Source organism: Neophocaena asiaeorientalis, unplaced genomic scaffold (genome assembly GCF_003031525.2).
Source record: "Neophocaena asiaeorientalis asiaeorientalis breed wild unplaced genomic scaffold, Neophocaena_asiaeorientalis_V1.1 scaffold184, whole genome shotgun sequence".
NCBI lineage: Eukaryota > Metazoa > Chordata > Mammalia > Artiodactyla > Phocoenidae > Neophocaena > Neophocaena asiaeorientalis.
In genome coordinates, this window is record NW_020185325.1 from 5,405,161 (window position 1) to 5,422,964 (window position 17,804).

The 17,804-nt window shown below is 34.0% G+C and overlaps 1 protein-coding gene across 4 annotated transcripts in view; it reads right to left on the minus strand.

The window, feature by feature from the left end:
- TMEM161B (transmembrane protein 161B) overlaps positions 1-17,804 on the minus strand; it is a 65,564-nt gene that overhangs the window by 21,508 nt on the left and 26,252 nt on the right. Inside the window, exons 1-4 of one of the 4 annotated variants that reach the window (XM_024734359.1) lie at positions 17,055-17,072; positions 14,289-14,372; positions 12,079-12,176; positions 8,287-8,443 (exon numbers count right to left, since the gene is read on the minus strand). In XM_024734359.1, the coding sequence (XP_024590127.1) occupies positions 8,287-8,351 (65 nt within the window). In that variant the 5' untranslated portion in view covers positions 8,352-8,443; positions 12,079-12,176; positions 14,289-14,372; positions 17,055-17,072. Of the gene's footprint in view, positions 1-8,286; positions 8,444-12,078; positions 12,177-14,288; positions 14,373-17,054; positions 17,121-17,804 lie in introns of those variants that run through there. The other 3 variants (XM_024734356.1, XM_024734357.1, XM_024734358.1) reach the window with 3 other exon arrangements.

A 17,804-nucleotide genomic window follows, 5' to 3' on the forward strand; every position in this document is an offset into this window, starting at 1 on the left:
AAATTTTTCACAAAATGTACAATTACCTTTTTAAAATAGATCACGTTTCCACTCAACTAAGCAATTTCCATGTAAACTGCAAGTTTTCTAATATGTGAAAAATTATATTGTTTTTGTGACCACTAACAAAAAAAATAAAACCCTAACTTTTTTCCTATTCAAATGATTAAACCTAACACATCTAGTTTTCCATAAGAAAAGGCAAATGAAATACTCAAAACATTAAACTTGGCATTCTTAAACTTTGCTGAAGAGAAACCTAGAAACTATACCAAGAATCTGCTACAGAATGGACATTAAAAACAATAAAGTAATTCTTATGAGTTACCAAATAAAATCCTTGTCAAAATAATCTGATCTGTCGTCAAATGTTAAAAAAACAAAACAAAATTTGGGGAATTTTTAACTAAAACATTTTTTCATGTTTTCTTGGAGGTGAAGGTTCGATTACTTTTAGTTAAAATCCTCCCAGATATAAGCCAAAAACTACTATGCAACTTTAAAATCCATCCCACACAACAGCTTACAGCCAGCCTCAACCTAACCAGATTATGGAAAGAAATGATGGCCAAAGATTTTTGAAAGCATAAAAACAAAGGCTTTATTAAAAAATAAAGCAAACAAACAAAAAACTATTAATTAATCTTCTGATTAAAATAGAGCAAAACAATCAAACTTACACTTACATTTTTAGATTCAGAAGGAAAATTATCATTTCCTAGCTAAAAGAAAAAAAAAGTCATACTTAACTATATATTAATAAACAGAAAAAGTCCTATCTCCCATGTAAGTTCTCTATGTAACGCTAGGTTTCTGACCTGAAAGGTGAATAATCTGACAGCACTAATGTCACAGAAGATCTCCAAAAGTTTGTTAAAGAATCAAGTTTTGACACAACACGCTATGTACAAATTTTCAAGACAAAAAAAGTACCTTTGCTCAAATTCAATAGCTTTGACTCTGTTCCTTTCTCACTAGGAAACATGATATCTTATGCAGTTCACTTCAGGGTTTAGTGTTTCGTTTTTCTTATTAATCTAAAGCAGAACATTTTTGTAAAGAATACAGTAATTTAGAATCGTTTAAGGAATTCAGAAGAGGTGACTAAGTTGCACTACTTTGCTGTAGTTGTCTATTTCTTAGAGCAAACAAATACAGCATTTAATTTGTAGACCTTTAATTTACAAATCTACATATAGAACTGAATATTTAACACAGAAAACCTTAGAATTTATTTCAATTTAAACCATTCACAACTTTTTGCTTTGTATAAAATTTGCATGTCTGGCAACCAAGACAAATTAAAATTTTAAAACATAGCCTTAAAAACATACATAATAGGGTTTTGTACCTTAAACCATCCACATTGTAAAATACAAGCACTGTGGAAATGTGACTAATGATCCAGTCCTTTAACCAAATATAATAGGACTACTGAGAAGCTTTATCACTCTTTGTAGAATAGCTTTCTTCTCACTCAAATTCACGTAATTGACTCAATATTACTCTACGATACAGCTTATTCATAAGAAAAGGTTCTTTTTTAAAAGAAATCCATCAATTGTAGAATATTTTAATTTTTAAAAGTTTTACTTCCACCAAAGGATCGCTGGATTTTTTGCAAGCACCATTTTTACCTTTTTACTTTTCTTTATTCATAAATGAAAATTACATGCTTCATATTAGGAAATCAGTAGACATTTCTCCAGTGACTCTAAGACGTTATGGGCCATCATACAGGAAAGACAATTACTACAATCTCTCCATCTTCATTATAAGGCTTTCTTTACCCCTTACCTTCTACATACCATGTAACTTGGCATAAGTGGAACCGGAACACACAGACTTAGACAAATAGGTGGTTAGAATTACAAATGGGCAAGAGAGTAGAGCTGAGAATTTGTATGGGTTTAGGAGTAAGACTGGAAGCAGGAATCATAGCTTAGATGCATGTACAACTCAGTTGAAGCAGAAAGCAGAGCTGATGACAAGGGATGATGGGTCAGTTTTAGGTTCCAGGGTTCAAGATTTTAGTGTCACGTTTTAAAAAATCATTCTTGTGCTTTTAAAACTTTCAAGATTATGTAAAAATTATAACTGTTGTCCGACACAAGAATGTCAAATAAAACTGATGGGGGGAAAAAATGACTACAAAAATAAAACCATTTTCTTCCTCACTTTGAAGTGAACCAATTATTTACGTTATATGTGTCTAATTTGGGGACCACTTTAACAAAGGACATTTCATCAGTAACAACTGCAGAGAATTTCTGAGTCAACTGATGTATGTGTGACTCTGGAATTAAGTGGAGCCATTGTCCTATGTAATCAATGGAGACATGTGTTTGACTAATAAGTAGGCACATACAATAAGAAAATAAAGAGAAGCCAGACAGAGGTCACTGCACCTAGACTGTTCATAGGGTGTGAAAGGCATACCAGATATGTTATAACTAAGATAAAAGATAGGCTATTAACAGACTCTTCCTTGGTGTTCATCTGGATATCTGGCATTTAATTCTGGTTTCCTGCACGCCATTGAAGGCAGCAGGTCATTTTCTCACATGCTACAAGTTCGAAAGAAAATCATACACACAATTCTACTTTCCTTCTTCTTCTCTACCCCCTTTGTGGAGGGTCAAAGTTGGCAGAAAATAGCTTGGATTATAAAGCCCTTCACCAGTTTCTGTCTTCTCTGGGATGGAGAGACAGCCAGCTACTAGATTCCCGCAGGGATGCTATTGTTTGGTGCCTTTCACGAGTGTGCTACTTAAAACTAAGCAGAGCCAGTTCAGTGCTGAAGACTGTTTGGGACCTCTGCTCTCATATTATTAGGCATTACTGAGTGAAATGAAAGATAAAAATTTATTCACATAAACAATAATTTGAGTAGTTATTAAGAAGTACGTTTTTCTAATTTCTCTGGTAAGTAGGTATTAAGGGCTGTATCACATTAAATAAAACTGGGTATCAAGATACACGTTTCTACACAAATACATCATAGCTACAAACCATGAAGAGAATGAAGCAAAAACGAGAATATTCCATAATAAACAATATTTCAGAGAACATAAATACTCAAAGTATGAAAAAAGTAGCAAGACATACATTCAGCTAGTGCTAATTATCAAGTTAAAATATTTTTAGTGTGTTTCATATGACGATGTCTAGGGATGGTCTTTATTCTGACTGATATTTTCATATATTTAATACTATAGAACTAAATAGTAATATTTTAAATACTTGAATTTAATCTGCTCTTTAATCTGCTCTTGAATAAGTACAACACTGAATATCTGGGGATATTTCTCAACTGACACGCATGATCAGTATTTCTACCCAGTACAATATAAACCTTGTGAAGACATCAACTCTTAAGGCTTTGTTCTGGCTCTTCTACTCTAAATTATACCTAAATCAATCCAAAAAAGTCAGTAGAGAGATAGCACAGTGGTGTCGAATGTCAAATCATATCATGTATTTTAAATGGTATCCACTAACAGCTTTTTTTTTTTTTTTTTTTTTTTTGGTACGGAGCACAGGCTCCGGACGCACAGGCTCAGCGGCCATGGCTCACGGGCCCAGCCGCTCCGCGGCATGTGGGATCTTCCCGGACCGGGGCACGAACCTGTGTCCCCTGCATCGGCAGGTGGACTCTCAACCACTGCGCCACCAGGGAAGCCCCACTAACAGCTTTAAAAGACCGTTCAGCAGTCTCTGGTTGAAAATAAAAGATATAAGATATGTATTAATTCTGCTTACTCCCAAAATCTGACTAAATAAACTACACAGGAAGGAAAGTAAAACTCCTCCAAACAAAGAATAGGAAAAGAGATGACAGTAGAAAAAAATTTTCAACAAATTTTGGAAGACATGAAATAGATGGACAAGCAGTAACTGATTTAGGTTTCAGTTTTCTCTACTATGCTGGATCTACAGGGTGAGGAACCCAGTGAGAAGAAAGCCAATTAATTCATAACACATGATACAAACAAAAGTCAGGAATTGGGAGACAGCAGGTACCTCTGAAGGTAGGGTTGCAAAATGTATGAAAACAAGATGATTGGCTGAATGTCTGTATTAGTGTGATTAGACTTCCCAGATCTTCTGTCTTGCCTAATTATAGAGATTTGATGATGACTTTTCCCCAATTCTGGCAAAACCCAGAAGAATTAATTTTTAAAGATATTAAACTAGAGAAGATTGGGCTTGGGGGTATTATGTAAAACTCAGGGTGACAATGAAGAGCTGAAAACAAATGGTAGGGGGAGGACTCAGACATGCAGTTAAATTAACGCCTGCACAATGAATGTTGAGTCTCAGAGCCTTCTTCCCCAATCAGCTCTCTTAACACTGGTTGTCAGACTTAGATCCCACAGATGGGAGAATGGACAATTCTTCTCTGGAGAAAACGATAGGCCCAACAACCAGCAGACACTGATATTTAGAGGTTCCCGAAGAATACTTCCAGGTCTCTATTCAATCATCCACTAAAAAGTCTACCAATCAACAAGCTCCAGCCACGTGCACAAAACTTCCAGTTTTTAACCCCTCCTTCTTGAATATAAACAGGTACTCAAAGACCACAAGACATTCAAGAACAATCTTTAACACAGTAGAGATTGAAACAAAAAAGGGGGAGGGGCTACCCTGGTGGTGCAGTGGTTGAGAGTCAGTGACCAAACCAAAGAAACTAAATCAACTCAGAGCAAAAAGATACTTGGTGGAAGGAAAACTTTTACAAAATCTATCAATATCTCAAATATACATGAGAAGATAACGTAATCTTAAAACAAGTATGGGACTTCCCTGATGGTGCAGTGGTTAATCCGCCTGCCAATGCAGGGGACACGGGTTAAAGCCCTGGTCCAGGAACATTCCACATGCCACAGAGCAACGAAGCCCATGTGCCACAACTACTGAGCCTGCACTCTAGAGCCCGTGAGCCAGAACTACTGAGCCCACATGCCACAACTACTGAAGCCCGCATGCCTAGAGCCTGTGCTCTGCAACAAGAGAAGCCACTGCAATGAGAAGTCCGTGCACCACAACGAAGAGTAGCCCCTGCTCGCTGCAACTAGAGAAAGCCCGCACGCAGCAACGAAGACCCAACACAACCAAAAATAAATAAATAAATATATATTTTTTTTTTTTTTAAAAAGTATGACCCCGTGAGGGGTGGGGGATAGAAACAGAAGAAAAAGAAGACTTGAAAATTAAAAATTATAGCAGAAATTAAAAACAAAAATTTAATTAAAGGGTTGGAAAGGTTGGAAAAAACTCCTAGAAAATTAAAATATAAAAATATAAACATTTTTTGAGAGACAGAAGATAAGCACCTTAGAGAACCAGTCTAGGAAATCTAATATCTGAACAATAAGCATTCAGAAACACAGAAAATGAAGAAAAGGAAATCACAAATAAAATAATTCAAGAAAAATTTCTAGAAGTCAAGAATATGAGTTTCCAGATTGGTGAAGTCCCAGCACAATGGATGAAAACAGATCCTCAACAGAAGGCATATCTTCATAAAATTTCAACATACCAGGTAGCCAAAGAAAAAACAGTAAAGATTCCATAGAGGGGGAAAATATTGGACATATGAAAAATCAGAAATCAGAAAGGCAACTGGAATCCTTGAAGAGCAAGAATGGAACTTCAAAGACAGAAAAATAATGCCTTCAAAACTATAAAGAGAATGATGTAAAACCTGGAATTGCATTCTCAATCAAAGGATCGATTAATTTTCAGGCAGGGTAAACGCTCCACCAAAATGAGAAAGTAAACCAAGTAAGAGGCAGACATGGAATATAAGAAAAAGAGTCCCAGTCTGAGACATGTAAAGAGAATCCCTAAGAAGATAATAACTGGTGCTTCCAGGGGAATAGCTGTGCATCAGTTGGGAAACTTAACCAATCCAGAACAGGGCCTATCTGAGGGCTCCCAAAGAACTCTCTCCAGGAAGATGAAACTGACATACCACCTGATGCTTCTGAACATACTGAGCTTGCAGTTGAATTAACAATATGTACAAAGAAAACAATGCAAATGAAAAGGCAAGTATTTATCTGTGAATAGCATTTACATGATAATAACATAAATAATGAATATTTCCTTAAAATATGACATTACTATAGTCAGAAGATAAGGTGAATGGGAAATGATCAATGGTAGGTGACAACCCAGGCAGATGTGCTAAGTCCTCCTTTCCAGAGTGAAATGACAATATTTAAAGCCTAAAATTAAAATCAGGCAGTGGCCTTGTATGCATATGGAAATATGGATATAAACATCAAACAGAAAGGAGCTAGAAAAAGTTGCCTCCGGACAGGTGGAAATTTAAGAGAGAATGTTTAATTTCAATAAAAAATTTTTTAAAATATAACAAAAATATTGCCCAGTATTAAAGGAAATGAGTTTCCAGCTGAAAAAGCTAAACCTAGAACTTAACACAATTAATGATGAAGTTTCAGAATACCGTAAGGATTCCGGTGAAAGAGAAAAAGCTTCTGGAGAGTGAAAGTGAGTGGGGGGAGGGGAGGCATATGCCAAGAGCAAGATGGCATCCAATTGCTCAAGAGCCTTCAAAACTCTGAGGGAAAACTATTTCTTTCTTAGAATTTGTACTGAGCCAAAATATAAACTGAATATGGGGAAAAAAAAATAAAGATAACTCAGGCATGCAAGATTTCCAAAAATAAAAAACATACCACACTTTCTAAAGACACTATAGGAGAATGCACTCTGCCAAAACAAGAGAGTAAACCAAAGAAGAGAAGATGATGTTATCCAAAAAGGGGCACAGGGAATTCTTGGGAAGATAGTGAAGGAAATCCCAGGATAACAGATACACAGGAAGCTGAGAGAACTGAGGGCTCTAGGATATTTCCAAGGAAAAACAGAATAGAAATGATGCTATCTGGCAGCCACTATGGAAAACAGTATGGAGGTTCCTCAAAAAACTAGAACTACCATATGAACCAGTAATTCCACTCCTGGATATACATCCAGAAAAAACAAAGACACTAATTCAAAAAGATAAGTACATCCCACTGTTCATAGCAGCACTATCTACAGTAGCCGAGATATGGAAGCAATCCAAATGCCTATCAACAGACAAATGGATAAAGAAGATGTAGTATACATATATACATACATATACATATACACACACACAAAATGGAGCATTACTTGGTCAAAAAAAGAATGAAACTCTGACATTTGCAGCACTGTGGACAGACCTAAAGAATATTATGCTTAGTGAAATGAGTTAGACAGAGAAAGACAAATACTGTATGACATCACGTATATGTGGAATCTAAAAAATAATACAAAAAGGGAATTCCCTGGCGGTCCAGTGGTTAGGACTCCGAGTTTCCACTGCAGGGGGCGTGGGTTCGATCGCTGGTCGGGGAACTAAGATCCTGCATGTCGAGCAGCATGACCAAAAAAAAACAAAAACAAAAACAAAAACCAATGAATGTATTATGTAAAACAGAAACAGACTCACACATATAGAAAACTAGTGGTTACCAAGGAGAAGGAAGGGAGGAGGAGCAAATTACAGGTATGGGATTAAGAAATACAAACTACTATGTATAAAATAGATAAGCAATAAGGATACAATGTATAGCACAGGAATGGAGTATAACCTGTAAAAAATGCTGTACATCTGAAACTAATAGAATACTGTAGATCTACTATACCTCAATTTAAAAAAAAAAGAAATGATGTATCTGAACTACTGAGGTTTAGAATTCTGTAGGAGAGTTTAGCTTCGATACAAGAAGAATAGAAAATTGTTCAAGGAGGGTAATGATACTACAATGCTTAACTATCAATAATATTTTCATAGGTATAACTAAAACCAACTACTGATTTAAGTAAAAAGCTGTCTCCTTAGTATTTGGAAAGAAAAGAAGGAAAGGAAGGGGGAGAAAGATGCAATAATACCTAAAATTAAAGAAATACCATTATCACGTAAGATTTAAACATATGGAAGGAAATCTCAAAAGAAATACCTAAAAGAGGTAAAAGTGGCTCCTCTGTGACATGAGTCAGACAGGAAAGGGAAGGCAGAGAACTGGTATCTTTCCTTGTATTTCACTTTTGAAACTATTTACCTCTATTTTGAACATTTTCTTCAACTAAATAAAGAGGATTTCAACAAAGAAAAATTCTCTAATGATCTAAAATCCTTTTTAAGTCACAGACGAGATCTAATGGTGTTAGCTGTAAAAGGAAAACAAATTCATAAATTAATATTAATGATGTTTTGAAGGATACATTGCAAAAGACAAAACAAGCAGGCACCAGACTAAGCTGATATTCATTTCCTGTGTGGGCTTCATAAAATTGTAGTAGACTTCAGTTACTAGATACACAACTGTAGCAGCCACTGTGAAATCCACCAGCCACTGATATTCTGGAAAGTAATGCAATGCTGAAAAATAAAGGTGTTAAGAAAGAAAGCTTTACTTAACCTTTCATAAACAGCTTAGGAGGATTTATCTATAATTAACTTCAAACATGTTAGATTTTATTCTGTTTGATGATTTGCAATGTAAGGTTTGCAAATACGAGAATCTAAAAATGCAGGAAATAGATCAAGAAAGTTGGCAACCAAAACTAAATTTTAATACCTCATAAGTTAAATAATTAAAATAAACCTGAAATGATTACCAAAAATTATTTAAATTGTTGTTAAAAATAAATGATTGAAAAATGAGTTGGTATTTTTTAACTACTCAGCTTCTATACCAAAAATTATTTAAATTGTTGTTAAAAATAAATGATTGAAAAATGAGTTGGTATTTTTTAACTACTCAGCTTCTATACCAAAAATTATTTAAATTGTTGTTAAAAATAAATGATTGAAAAATGAGTTGGTATTTTTTAACTACTCAGCTTCTACAGAAATTATAAATCACGATTTTTTTAAAAGAATCTGAGCTATAATATTTTAGCTTTAGAATACAACTTGATGTAGAATACTACAGGTTTATTTATATTCATTTCTGTGAAGCAAGAGAGTTGAACATTATGTCACATTTATTAACCATACTAACGGAGGATTAGTAATTTTGTGAGTTACTGCAGATTAAAATAATAAATTAAATAAATGTACTTTTTATTCTCTCTTCTACTCCTACAAGAAAAGCTGATGAAATGCCTGTCAATTTTCCATATAGCCATACTACTTCAACAAACTATTCACTGACATTAAAACTAGCATTGTCTGAAAGTAAGTATAATTCCATCCCCTTTTCTTCTCAAATATGCTGGTTTACTTCTGCCAGGGGGCAGTCTAAAATATCAACATCATTTTGTAGAAGGCCTCCTAAAAATGTGGAAATATATCACATACTAAAATAGCATTTCCTACATTCTCACTGGCACATAATAAAATGATCTACATTGCTTTGGAAAAATTTTAGTTGTAAAATGTAACACCTGAGGATATTTTGAAATCAGAATTTACAGAAAAAATGTTTTAAAAATAAAATACCACTCAAAATAAGACTTATTTAAAATATCAAAACAAACTAACCAAACTTACATTTCTATGAGGTGACAGCAAAAATTCCAAATCCTTTTATAATTGGGTAAATTATTTGTTTGCTTCAACTTAATTTAACAACACTTAATTTGCCTTCAAGTTATTTTAACTGCTTTAGCTTTTTTGCTGTATTACACCTAATAGCTTCTGAACATCACTCTGAAAGATACACCCTACAGTGGTTGCAAATTCCTACTCTGTAGATCTCCCTCCTCCCCTCTAAAGTCACTCAGTGGAGCTTTTTAAATAACTTTCTGGAAGGATAGCAGAGAAATGGATGGAACAGACAGACAAATATCTGTTTAACTAAAAGTTTTCAGTTTTTATTAACAAAAGTTAAAGTAAATGTTCCAATTCTCCATGCCTGCCCGCACTCACACAGGCTTCCCTCAGGGAACTCATTCACAGCAAACAGCCAAATGAACAAATGTTCAAATGTTCTTACATTCTTTAAGAGGTTCTTGCAATAGAGAGCTAATACAAATTGAGAGACTATAAGATAGTTATTGGGATATCAATAATATATACATTCAACAAAAGAACAAATTATATATTCTTGGCTATACATTTAACTCAAGTATTATATTCTTCTTTCTGTATTCAATAATGTAATTATATACATGCTTCTCATAGAATATTGGAATACAAAAAAACTGAGAGTTCATCAATCCCAGTGGTTTGCCCTAACCTTCTGAGAGTCCCTAAAGTTCAGGTAGAAAACCTTCTACTTTTACCTAAACACAGACACAGAGCATGCAATCATGGATGATTACATAAATATAAATAAAAATCTCTCTGTTATTCTGATTAACTACAATGATCTTAATGTTATGTGACCAGTTGTTTAACTAGTACCATTTGCAGTTAGTTCTCAAAACTGTAAAAGTAAAACAAAATACTGAATAAGCTGAAACCACATTACCCCTAACTTCAATTTTTTAAGTTTATTTAAATAGCCTAATTCTCACTAAATGGCTCTACCACATTCAGTGTGTAACCCTGGTCAAGTTATTTAACTCCTCTATCTAATGAGCTAAAAAAAAAAAAGTCAATAACAGTTACATACCTCATAGAACTGTGAGGGCAAGTTTATACAAATAAAGTACTTATAACAATGTCTGATAAGTACTCAATTTAAACTATTATTAAGGTTAATTAGCTGATAACTATTCAATAAACATTAATTAGTAAAAATAACAAAAAATTGTCTTAGAAATCAGGAAACGTGTATAAGTATTCTTGTACAAGTAAGCACACATATAGGATTAATAAAACAAATGGGACAACTAATCAGAAAGTTCAAGTGCTTTTACATGTTTTAAATTTTGCATGAAAAATATTTAAAAAGAAAAAAGAGGATGACATAACCAGTCTCAACAGTCTGAATGACACCAGACAACTGATTTATATTGTTCCTCACTGACATTTTCTAGGACACCCTTTCCATATATATACATACAATCTTTGTAAATGTAGAATCGATTTTCAAATGTATTGAAGCCACCTTGTATCACAAAATAATTCTTTATGAGATGCTTAAATGAATCTATTAAGGTTTTTCTGAGGTGGTATCATTTAACCCAAGAAGGACCAAATTACATAATGATACATTACACAACATTACCAAAATTACTTTTTTAAATGTGTTATTTTAATTCCTCACTTATCATGTAAACCATTAGTTCTCAAACCTAGTCAAAAAAAATCAGAACCACGTGGAACATTTTAAAAAATACAAATTCCCAGAAGCCAGTCTAGATTTACTGAATCTCCAAGGGTAGGTATGGGGGTATCTTTATTTTTAAAGAACTGCTTAGGTGATTCTGACATTCAGCCAGGTTTGAAAACTAGTGTTCTAAACAATATCACCTTAGATGCCTTTCTCTTCTAGGATCTGGATAATTTCATATAAATTTCATTTTAAATTTAAAGTCATTATAGTTATTATACAATTATAAACGCTGATATACAGGGGAAAAATTGAATGACTTATTCAGAGATATCCAATGGGTAAAAATAAATCTTGAATAAAGTTTTCTATTCCTAATTCCTAATCTAGTTCATCATACTAAAACCACTTTCCTTTCCACTAAGTGCAGCATAAAGTTGAACTGTTGTAAATACAGGTAGTTTAATACAAACATACAAATGCATTTCTGCAAGCAACACTATAAAACAAGTAAACTGGTATAGATGACAATTTAGAATAAAATTTGAGATACTGAAAACTGACTGTAATCTCAACATAAATAAAAACTGTGTAACAAACTTGTGTAAGACAGCCTCTTCTAAAAAATGGGAAAAATAAGGCTTACTACAAGTTAGGTGGATAGAAAGACAAATTCAATTCAGATGAAGTCATTCTGAGCTTCTAAAGCTCTGAGAAAGATTTCAATCTATATAATGGACTTAATGATTAGGAAAACAAACAAAAAAATCTAACAACAGTAGATAAAGTACTTTCACTAGCATAATATAAAACTGAGATTTACAGAACACTTTACCCAGATTTCCCTTACCTAAAGTATCCACTTCTGTAACTGACTTTGTTTCTAGATGGAGATCAATATCCTTTGGAATGGTTAGTGGCTTACTTTCAATGTGACCATTATATTTCCTATAAAAATCAGACAAGTGACACAGAAAACAAGTTACCCTCACTGTTATTCAAGTGTTTGTATCAAACTAACTACAAATGAGGTTATAAACTTCACAGTGAAAAAGAAGAACTTCTAATATTTCATCAAAAAGGACGTAAGGCACTCAAAAGTAGTTTTTAAAAGGGGAACTACAAAATATGGATGTAAATTATTATGAGAATATACAGATTACCAATGAAAGAGTTACCTAAACTAGTGACAGAAGCAAAACCTTGACTGCTAGCTTAGCACTGCACCCCATTTTTTCTGATCTCTCTTCTGTAGATTTAAAGACAGACCTAACATCTCTTTCCTTAGGCACAAGAGTAAAAGGAAATGAAGACAAAATGCATTTCACTTTGAAATTATACACGTACACACACACATACACATAAACAGACCTGTAGATATAAACAAGTCAGAGCTGAAAAAATATATAAGACTTATGTGCATGAGAAATCCTGAAATGTGAAAGGCTAGCTCAGAGTTGCTTTTACTAAGAATCATGGATGGAGGAAAACAACAGAATTCTTCAGGTGCATGTGTATTATTTCCAAATTTAATTTTTAAACACAATCAAACATAAATCAAAAGCAATAAACTTTCAGTAACAATAATTATAGTAACAAGAAACAATTTCGCATTTGTTCTTGATTAAATATAAACTGGGAAAACCTCAGTAAAAATTTTAATTCATGTCAATAAATCAAATAATAATTATTGCTACTAAAACAGAATAGTGTTGTTAGTGCATCTTTCTGTAAACATAAAGCATTTTCAACATATAAAAATTATTGTAAAAATAACAAAATTATTGACAAGACATATAATAAGAATTTAAATGTTTATAGAATAAATACTGTACTACATAACTAAGTTTTACAAATGTTGACTATGGTAGCTGTGAAAAGGCAAATGTGGAATAGTTAAAAAGAAACACAGAAACTAAAAACTGACCTGGATTAAAATCCTGATTCCTAATAATTAAGTGAACTTGAACAACTCATTTAACTTCTTTGATCAACAGCTTCCTCATTAGTAAAACATAAATTAAATTACAGTGACTATTTAGGGTTACTGTGTGGATTAAATAAGACTGTGTAAAAGTGTTTTGAAAATTATAATATTAGGCAGAAATATTTTATTAAAAAACATAACCACTGGAATACAGAGAAGGAGGATTTGCACTTAATATTCCAATGAGCTTCAAGGTATATTTGTAATGATAAGTGAAAAAGAAAATGGTAGCAAGATCAGAAAAGACAGTCTTTTCAAACTTCCAATTTCATGTCAAATGATCATTAATCTTCAAAGAATTTTTTTTAGCATCCATAAATCCATTAGCCCACATTAATAGAATTTTTATGATATACATGAGGAATTTGGTGACAACATGTTGTCACTGACATTTTATATTAGGATCACAGAATCAGAACCTAAGAAGTCCTCCCCGGCTAAGGAAACTAAGGCCCATTTAGAGAGGCTAACTAACATGCACTTTCCTTGAAAATTCAATATAAATAGGGATACAAAATTTTAAAGCTGGAAGAATCTTTCACAGCTACTATGTTTGGTCCTTCTACTTCACAGATTAGGCTGCTGTGGTCTATTCAGTGAGGTTTATTAGCAGGCAGTTTTCTTCAGAAACTTTAAGTATAATATTCAAGAGCCTAATGGGACCTAAGAAGTTAATACTGTCCACCCCTTTTATTTAAAAAATGAGAAAACAGAGGTAAAAAGCAAATGAATTTGCCCAGTATCTGAGTGGTAACAAAATCTGGAAAAGAACCCAGACCAACTGGTATCTTTAAATGAGTTGTAAAGACATGGGTTACAGGTCTCCCCTATTCAATCCCCCACTAACAATTCTTAAGTAAAATAGTCACTTTTGTGCTTATATATTAGATTAATACACACTGGGTGCTCTTAAAGGGTGATTCAATATTATTTTAGATCATGAATTTTGATCTCAGATTTACCAACTGTTTATAGCATAATCTGTAAATGTTCCTTTAACCAAAGTATCAAAATATATTTACATAAATTCTATTAAATATTTGACACCTTACAAGCTTGACAGTATAACTTACCTATCTTTTCTGCTTTTCCCTTTTTGCTGCTTTCCTGCAAGAATTCTTAATTCTTCTTCTGTAGGATGTTGATACCATCGCAAACTAAGAAAAAAGTAATTCTTTTAAATAAAGAATTAGGATCACCAGAATTATTCACTTATTCTACAAATATTTGAGTTTCCTAATTGTGAAGACACTGCAGGGAAATATCAGGTGAAAAACTCTAATCTGAATCAGATACTACTGCTTAAGTCTTAAAAGGTTTAGATTCAAATCCAGCAACCACTTACCAGCACTTACTAGATGCCAGACCCTGCAATGTTGTTTGTAGGTAATTTTCTTACAACTGACAGTGTATTAATATATATTAAGATCAAATTGGCTTACTTTAACAAACCCTGCAGGCAAGCTGACAGAAGCACATTAGAATTCTCCACCCATTACACAGAAGGAATTGTTACTTGTCTTAAAAAGAGAGTCCTTTGAATGACCTCAGAACTACAAAGTAGTCTTTGCTTTCCTTTTCTTTCTTTCCTCCCTTTAATTTAGTTGGAGAATTCGCGAACTTTATGTGTATAAGGATTCAAGTGAATTGCTGTATTTACAAAACCCTTTACTCTTGGCTATAGCTAATCCTCTTCAGTTATGGCTCCAAAAACAACTGACTGTATTTATTACCCCCACCAGCCAGTCAAAACAGCCAAACAAGTCATTGTTATTCCTTCCCAAGCTCCCACCTGGTCATTCTCAATTTCCTGTCTCACGTGAACTTTCTGCCGGCCACCTAAATTTGATATTTGGGTTTTACCTTCAATATGCCCTTTCCACATATTATCATTAATTTGGTTCTTTAACTCTTAAAATTCTAAACTTGCCTACTTCCCTGAAAGGACCTTAGTTCAGCTATCTTCCTCTCTAGCTCTGACTATGGCAAACCTCCCCTTCCTTTCCCCTGGACTAAAGGCATTCTGATCCCACCTTTATTTTTTCGTAATGCAAATCCTATCAAGGTATATATGCCTGTGTAAATCCTTTCCAAGACTCCTCACAGAGTAAAGCAGTGAGTAAGGCAGTTAGGCAAGGACTCTGACCAAGGTCCTGCTGTTATTAAAAAGAAACAAGACACCTAGTATTGATAGATCTTTCAAGTTTTCAACCACAAAAATCTAGAGTTTTAAAGTGAAATACCCCAATTTTTAAAAAGTGCTACCGCTGATTTGCTGTTTTAAAAATACTGCTGAACTGGCAATTTGAGTAATAACTGGATATTTAATGATGTAAAGAAATTATTGTTAAAAATTTTTTGTTGTAATAATGGGATTATAGTAATTTTTTAAAAGCTCATATATTTTAGAGATATACACTGAAATATCTACAAATGAAATAATAATAATATTTGCTACAAAGTAATGTTGGGGAAAAGCAGAGATGAAGGGGAGCATAGATGAAACAAACTGGCTACCAGCTATTGAGATGAATACACAGGAGCTTATTTGTTATATATTCATGATATTATTCTGTCTATATTCATTGTATACGTTTAAATGTTTGCATTAAAGCTAAAACACACATTACAAGGCCAAATATAGAGTTTGTGACCTCCTATTTTCACAGCCTTTTACAATCTGACTACTGTCTGCTTCGCCAGACTCACCTTCAAGAATTCTCCTTTTGTACATGACATTCTACCTAGACTAAATGATCTTTATTCCACAAATTCTTTCATCCCTTGGCATTTCTGCATATATTCTTCTCTCTGCTTGTGAACACCTATGCTACTACTGGGAAACTCCTAATTTACCTTTGATGGTTTATAAGGCAGTCTCTCTGTGGTATAATAAAGAATATACCTGGTCATTGTCCCCATTTCTTGGCACAGTTTAAAAAGCCCTTGAAATTTTCTGAGTGATAAAGGAGTCTTTGTTATGCTAATGTGGTGACTCAGGGGGGACCTCTAGATAGCTTCTGGAAGGGAGGCAGGTCACCAGAAATACCAACCACATGATTAGAGTTGGAACTCTCATCCAGCTGACCTCCAAGGAGAGGAAGGGGGTTGAAGATTAAGTTCAATCACGTGGCCATTGATTAAAAATCATGCCTATGTAATGAAACTCCATAAAATCTCTGGACACCGAAGCTCAGAGGAGCTTCCTAGCTGTTAAACACACTAAAGTGCCTGAAGGGTGACATGCCCTGATTCCACATGGACAGGACATGGAAACTGCTCCTTCCCAAACGCCATCCGATGTGTAATCTTTATAATAAAACTGTAATCACTGCACTTTCCTGAGTTCTAGTTGTTATACAGAATTATTGAACCTGAGGGGGTCATGGGAACGCCCTAATTGGTAGCCAGTAGCTGGTTGTCAGAGTATGGCCCAGGGATCCAAAGAACTTGCAGCTGGCATCTGAAGCCTGGGCACTCTTATGGAGGACTTTGCCTTTAACCTGTGGGATCTGTGCTAACTCCAGGTAGTTAGTGTCAAAATTGATTTGCAATTGGTATCAGACCAGTTAGGTTAAAATGGAATATTCCCCTAGCTGACAGATTCTTGGAGTGAAGATTTTATGACTTACTTGTTTTTGTATACTTCAAAACTAGTACAGTGACTGGCATATAGTAAGTGCTCAAAAAGGATCAATGAATGAATTCAGTTTTCCTCTTAGTTTAAGGGTTTTAAAATAAAATATATATATCCCAACCCAACATTCCCTAAACTATACTTAACACGGGTAAGGAGGCACTTCCTGAAATTTCGATTGAAGTCCAGAATTTTAACTTACAGTCGATTCTTGTTATTCGCGGTAGTTATGTTCTATAAAGTCGCCGCGAACACTGAACCATTGTTCCTAGGGGAAATACAGGGTTAGGTTCCCACGAGCCTCTGGTCACAACATCTTCATCAATCAATCAATACACACCCTTGTTTTATGTGTGTTTCTGTTTAAAGTACCTTATTTAATATATACTGTTGATTCACTAATATTAAATTCATGGCCAACAGTAATAAAACTCATGCGTGAGCAAAGCTTTTCTAATAACTGTAATCATAAGTATAGTATTTTCCTGATTTCTGTGAATATTTCTAGTGAATTCTCTCTATAAGGCACATCACAGCCTTCTTGTGCTTAGGAACACTAGATATCAAGCACTTCAGCACTACATGTGGGGGCCATTTTAAACAGCGAAGTCACCAACAAAAAGCAAAAAGATGAAAAACATGGCACTAAATAGACCACAAAAAGGATATGTGTTTACAATATGAGAGGTACAACAAGAAGGCCTCAGCTAGGAACCTGGGCCTCAGCTGGGAACAGGCCACTCAAATTTTTTACCACTCTGCATATGTCTATAAATGACCTTGAAAGCACCACAAGTATGGGTTTTGGGGTTACAAATAAATTTTAGCAAGTAGGCAAATCACAAGTAGAGCATCTACAAATAATGAGGATTGACTGTATAACATTTAGGAGAACACATAAGCAATAACTCATTTATAAAGACTAAAATTAGTTGTTTATTTCTTTGAGAAA